The sequence below is a fragment of the Coenobita brevimanus genome, chromosome 55, assembly GCF_032717465.1.
Source record: "Coenobita brevimanus isolate Jiangsu-jjx chromosome 55, ASM3271746v2, whole genome shotgun sequence".
Classification (NCBI taxonomy): domain Eukaryota; kingdom Metazoa; phylum Arthropoda; class Malacostraca; order Decapoda; family Coenobitidae; genus Coenobita; species Coenobita brevimanus.
Window position 1 is genome coordinate 54,560,932 of NC_137008.1, and position 6,958 is coordinate 54,567,889.

Consider the following 6,958-nt stretch of genomic DNA (forward strand, 5'->3'; position numbering starts at 1 on the left):
CACATAGGGATTGCTTAGTTAGGAATGCTAAAGCAGTATGTGGTGTGACAAGAGTAACAAAGAAGAAAGGTACGGCATGGTGGGATGAGGAGGTAAAGAGCGCGGTGGAGGAAAAGAGGAAGAAGTGGCTAAAGTGGTAACAGGATAGGGGTTCAGTTGAAATAAGAACTGAATATGTTGAGAGTAAGAAGCACATAAAGAGACTAGTGAAGAGGAAAAAGAAGGAGGTAAATGAGGATCTAGGAAGAAAAATGAATGCGAACTACCCTGAAAATAGAAAGTTATTCTGGAAAGAGGTGCGGAAATGTAGTAGTGAAAGCGGTAAGAAATGGGATGGTGTTAAGGATGCAGGTGGTAGATTATTAACCCATGGAGATGAAGTAAGGACCAGATGGAAAGAATATTTTGAAAGCCTGATGAATGGGGATAGAGACAGCAGGGCAGCTGTAAACATGATTGGTTTTGGGGGTGTGCAGAGAAGGAATGCAGTGCCAGGAGACGTGACACTCGCACAGGTGAACAGTGCTGTGAAGTGGCTGAAAAATGGGAAAGCAGCTGGGGTTCATGAGGTGTATGCAGAGATGCTTAAATGTAGTGGAGAGAATGGAATGAAGTGCTTGTTGGAGATATGTAAGAAGGCATGGATGAGTGAAACTGTGCCTGCAGAGTGGAAAAAGGCTGTGATTGTACCCCTGTACAAAAATAAAGGTGAACAAAGTGAGTGTAAGAATTATCATGGCACAAGCTTACTGAGTGTGGTAGGGAAGGTATATGGAAGAATTATTATAGAGAAAGTAAGAGAGATATCAGAAGCCCTAGTGAGTGATGAGCAGGGTGGCTTTAGGAGTGGCAGAGGATGTGTGGACCAAATATTTGCAGTGAGACATACAGTAGAGAAGCCTAGTGAGAAGGACCATAAGGTGTTTATGGCATTCATGGATCTGGAAAAAGCATATGACAAAGTGGACAGAGAAGGATTGTGGAAAGTTTTGCGCATGTACGGTGTAGTGGGTAAGCTGTTAGGTGCCGTAAAGAGTTTTTATGATGGTAGTGAAGCATGTGTCAGGGTTAATGGGCATCTAAGTGAATGGTTCACAATCAGTGTGGGCATGCGACAAGGTTGTGTGATGTCCCCATGGTTGTTCAATGTATATATGGATGGGGTGATGAGAAAAGTGAAAACACTAGTAATGGAGAGAGGGATGGCATTGGTAATGAATGGCGATGGATGGAATTTCTCAAATTTGTTGTATGCTGATGATGCAGTACTGCTTGCAAGCACCAGACAAGAACTTGGTAGGCTAGTGCAGAGTTTTGCTGATGTCTGCAAGTGTCGTTCCTTGAGAGTAAATGTAGAAAAGAGTAAAGTGATGGTTACTGAGAGAAAAGGTGACTCCCAGTGCAATGTAACAGTGAATGGAGAGAGACTGGAATTGGTGAGAGAGTTCAAATACCTGGGTACAGTGATAGAAAAGAGGAAAATGTGCAAAAGAAGTTGAAAGTAGAGTGACACAAGGAAGAAAAGTAGCTGGTGCAATGAAGGCCTTGATAAGAAACAGAGGCTTGAGTGTTGCAGCTGCACGAGGCTTACATGAAGGAGTGTTAGTGCCAACTTTAACATATGGATGTGAGACTATGATGTGGCATGAAAATGAAAAGTCAAAAGTAAGAGCAGTGGAGATGGGACTGCTGAGGAATGTACGTGGAGTACAGAGGGTGGATAGGATACGAAATAATGTGATTCGTGAAAGATGCGGAGTGAGGAAGTCCGTGGACACCAGAATTGAAGAGAGTGTACTGAGATGGTTTGGTCATATGGAGAGAATGGATAATAATAAAGTGGTGAAGAAGGTATATCTGAGCGAATTTGAGGAGGGAGGAGGCGAGGTAGGCCACGGAGAAGGTGGAGACATATGGTGGATGAATGTGTGAGGAAGAGAGGTTTGGAAGTTGGTGAGGCTAGGGAACTGACAGGAGATCGAGCTGGCTGGGTGAATTTTGTGAAGAGATATGCATGATCAGGGATTTTTGGCACTCCTTTTTAACATGGCAGTGTCAGGATTGACTCTGTCGGATACGATATGTGAAGCTACAGAACGAGGTGAATGTTTTTGGCATATCCGATAAAGCCAGGATTCCGGGGGCTTGAATGATGATTGAATGGAAGCGTGGCCCATTGGATTGGGCAATTTTGGGCTGTCCGGACATTGCTACTCCTCACCCTACCCTTGGGTGGGAAAGGAGGTCTGGATGATGATGATATATATATATTATATATATCTATCTATCTATCTATCTATTGCCAGACGCCACAATCCCGTAAGGGGTGGCCATTTGACTCTGAGTTAGTTGTTTTACACTGTATATATATACAGTATATATATATATATATATATATATATATATATGGTACGAGTTTTACAGTGTCCCTTTTCACTTAGTTTGGGCTAAGGCACTGCCCGGGGGAGGAGGACTTAGGTTTGGAGCGTGTATCATTTTATGACCGGATGACCTTCCTGATATCTACCAAGGACCCTTGGGTGGACTCGAACCTCTGACCCTTCAGCCAGAATGGAGTGCTTTAACCCACTGAGCCCACACGCACACACACATACTGTACAACATGGCTATATACAGTATATTACTTTTAGTTGAGAGAGAGAAAGAGAGAAAGAGAAGGAGGAGGAGGAGGAGGAGGAGGAGGAGGAGAGAGAGAGAGAGAGAGCGCTAAGAAATAATTCTGACAAGACAGCGAAACTCCATACCTTTCAAAAGAAGCGCCCAAGACTTCTGCTTTGATTCCTCATCAATGGAAGAAAAATTTACTAACACACTGTACAAGGCATTGAAGTTCTGCTCCTTAAGGACAAATTCACATCCCAACTGCTTGAAGATTACCTGAGCATCTGTATAAAGACAAATTTTAAAGCCATTAATGATCATCTCTCTTTATGAAGTGCTTAGAACATATAAATTGCTACAGTAACAGAAGTTCTGTTGACAGCATCTACTTTTGTGCTTCCTCTGACTGTTTCTAGATGCTGTACTGATATAAAGTAGAGCTATTAACAATGTTTTGACAAAAAAAATTTTATCTATGATAGCTTGCACTTTTCTAATTATGTGATCCACCTGGAGAAAACAAAAAGTTCTTAAATAGCAAAAGTGGAAAAAAAAGAGGTTTACTGTAACAATGTAAATAATCGTACTGTTACTCGTAATTCAAATACTGGTTCCACTGATCAGCAACCTGAAATACCTTATATTCTGTAGAAAAAATAAACACAGTGCCTATGCAATAACAGGACTGAAACTTAACAAATTAATCACACTGTCCTGGCCAAGATTCGATCTCTGGCCCCTGCACTTCGTAGGTGCCCACGTTACCACTCAGCCAAAGAGAGGATCCCCGCTTTGCCTCTTAGCAACGCGGCTTTTATATACCCTACTCCATTACACCTATACCTACCTCGATTCAAGGCAAACTTGAGTTACAGTGTAACACTATATGGTCATCTAAACAGTGTAAACATCCAGTTGCTAATAAGAAAGGTAACCATACAATAATAGTTTCCGTATTTCTCAAAATCTTAGTACTGTACTGACATAGTATAACCTCATACAATGAATCAGCTATAAAAACCCTCTGCTGTACTTGTGTAATGGGGAAAATTCAGTGTTTGAGTTTGGTGGGTTGGTGGTGGCGTTAGAGGACATGCTGCGTCAGTTTGGAGGCGCGTGACAGTGAAGATAAACATCAGCGGGCTGGCACATGGCGCTCTCCAGGATTTGCCATGATTTAAGCAATCTTCTTTGCTATCCCTGTCTAATTCTAGTAGCTTGATCACTCTTCTTAGAGCTGCCTGGCATGGGCCAACAGGCTTATTGCAGTTATCCTCTCTTCGTATGTTCTTAGTGACTGTCATGGAAAATAATGGCGTGATATGAATAAAATACACATTCTGGATGTCACTGAGAGGAGTTACACAGGTTGGGACCGGGAAAGCAGATCCTTTTCCACGAGTCTGACTGGAGTTAAGCTGGGTGTGTGTGTGTAGGCAGGAGATGATGGTCATACAGTGGTTTTCAAGAGGTTGCCTGAGTGGTGGCATGGTTGGAGCAGAGACACAGAAGACCATGACAGGTAACCATGGAATCAATGGGGAAAATGGTGGTGTTGCTGACGCAAAACAGTTGTGGCACCAAGAGGAGTTAGTGGCAGACACCAAGGTTTTGTGAAATACCAGTAACCAGGATTTTTTTTTTTTTTTAGTGTGAGGAAGAAGGAACCAAAGGCCATGAGCCCGCAATAAGAGTTCCCTCCAAGAGAAAAACAAAATACGAGAGAGCCAAATTCAAGATCCATTCATTTCGAGATCCCTGGACACACTGCGTTTGAAAGACTGGAGATCATAGGCAGCAGGAAATACAGACAGAGGGAGACAGTTCCAGAGTTGATGAAATGGTTTATTATGAGATATGGTTTAGTACCGTATGTGAGATACAATGGTCAGAACATTGTAGAATGGGGCTTACTCTCGTGTATGAATGTGGGAGGAGGGCTTTGTGTACTGGTCTCCTTTGTGGGCTGTGTTTAAAATGGGAGCAGCGAACACCTGGCTAAGTACATTAGTAGAGAAGGGTACTACTTCTAAAATGCAGTATAAAGTACTGTGTATCCATAATTATTCACTGTGCTAAAACAGGGTCCTTACTCTAACAATATGGATGATTGTACTGAATGTCCATTTTTCTATTGCATAATTGTGGTGCTGTTACACCCTGCAATTGCTAAGATCAGATAATAAATATCATACACCTAAGCAGAAATCGTGTCTGTATTTCAGGAAGGTGAACCTTGGGATGTACTCTGGTGAGCTAGGCAGGGAAATCACCTCATTACACTTGGGACAAAAATGATTATATACAGTAATACTGTATTGTAAAAACAAAACATCCAGATGCACTTTGCTTACCTTGAATCTTTGGCGGTATTTCTCTAGCAGTCAAAATATTTGTCACAACATACTGGCGTGTTGATGTTGACTCTTGTAGAGCATCTAAGCTTAGAGGTATAATGAAGTCAAATGATTCCATCTGAAAATACACGAACCAGTAACTTCTATCTTAAAAAAAAAAAAAAAAAAAAAAAAATCCATCATCACTGAACATATTCCACACAGTAATGTAATCCAAATACTGAATCTCTCAAACCAGAAAAAAAAAAAATGGTGAGCTTCCATTTTATATATATATATATATATATATATTGATAAATTCACAATAAGGATTAAGTTTTATTATAGCATCATTCATTTATAACCAAATTCTACAGAAATATAGTTGGATGACGGGTTATGGTCAGACTCAAATATGAAGTCCGTTTGGGAGGGGCCCGCGTGGGGATTTCCCTCTCTACAGCTCTGCCAAACCTCCTCTCTCTCTCTCTCTCTCAGTTGATTGAGAAAGTTTTTATATATTTATAAGTTGTGTTTTCTTCTACATTATTTCGACCTTTTTTCCACACCACCACTGAGGTAAAAGTCTTGGCGCGTTTTTTTTTTTTTATAGAGGTTTCCCCAGTAGGCATAAGTCCTCTCTCTGATCTTTCTTCTAGAAAATACTTGTTCACATTGTAAATAAGTTCTTTCTCCCGACTGTGGAGCACACGAGAGCGAGTCGGAGTAGCCGCCATCGTGGGTGGGGATCAGGGAGCTGGTGACCGGTCACCTGTAGTCTGAGGTAGGTGTCCTTGACCTCCGGCAACGTCGGAAAGCGACATTGTCACGTGGTGTGGAATTTATACAAATCATAGCTATTATCCTAAAAAGCGACACATTCATAGCACTATATAGCTTTATTTAATATATTTAATGAGTACAGAATATTTAATATACAATTTCAAATAGTAAATAGCTGACATATGACAGAGAGAGAGATAGGTACTGGAGTTGATGCGGCAGAGCTGTAGAGAGGGAAATCCCCTCTCGGGCCCCACCCAAACGGACTTCATATTTGAGTCTGACCATAGTACCATAGAATGGTTGTTTAAATTGCAGTAGGCTTGGGTTTCATGAACCTGAGTGAAGAGGTTCTGTACGGTAATACAGTATCATGCATTCTGGCAACTTCAAAAACCTGTCACACTGAAATGCAAACTTATGTTCTTGGGACTGCCACTGTCTACATTTAAGGTATTTCTGACAATGATATAAACACGATTTCATGCGTTAAACATGAGAACTTGCCTTTGAGGTACCTTTCCCTTTAGACCCAGTTTTATTTCATTCTGACGGGCTACAACTACCGGTAACCTAAATTGTAAATATGCATCCACTAAACATACTTGATTTCCAACAGAATAGTAACCAATGCAACACTGCAAATAGCTCGTTCATTTAAAAACAAAAGATTAGTTCCTCGAGTTAAATCTTCAAACTTGTCGAGTTGAGGCTTATTTCGCAGGGAAAAGAAAAACATTAACTCCTTCTCGCTCTAGCATCACAAACATTAGCTCTATGAGGAGATCAATATGGAACTGAATGAATTACCTTGCAAGGATTTCCTAAGTTAATGCATCCTCTTCCCGCCCAAATTCTTGTTTACAAATTTTTTGAAGATGTGTGTGTGGCGATGCGACAGCCAATCAACGTGCGGCTCCTACGTGTGCTGCCATCTATTGCCACTCTACTCGCCTAATACTTCTGTAGTAATAAAAGAAAACGGAATACTTCGACAAATAGAGCGAGAGGCAAAAGTTTTCGTTTCATCTGCTACTTTCCTGCAGTTAAGTCGTAGGCATATTGTTCTCTGTAGAGAGCAACTTATTACGTGTGCTGCCAGCTACTGCCACTCCACTCCCCTAATACTTCTACAGTAATAAAAGAAAACGAAATACATCGATATATAAAGCGAGACGCAAAAGTTTTCGTTACTTTCCTGCAGTTGTCGTAGGTAT

At 41.2% G+C, this 6,958-nt stretch overlaps 1 protein-coding gene across 1 annotated transcript in view; it reads right to left on the minus strand.

Moving 5' to 3' along the window:
• The window catches only part of Cap-D2 (CAP-D2 condensin subunit), a 181,169-nt gene extending 174,555 nt beyond the window's left edge, over nt 1-6,614 (minus strand). The window contains exons 1-3 of the mRNA XM_080273545.1: nt 6,552-6,614; nt 4,977-5,097; nt 2,766-2,906 (exon numbers count right to left, since the gene is read on the minus strand). Coding sequence (XP_080129671.1) covers nt 2,766-2,906; nt 4,977-5,097 — 262 coding nt within the window. The 5' untranslated portion in view covers nt 6,552-6,614. The remainder of the gene's footprint in view (nt 1-2,765; nt 2,907-4,976; nt 5,098-6,551) is intronic.
• Nucleotides 6,615-6,958: the final 344 nt, after the last annotated feature.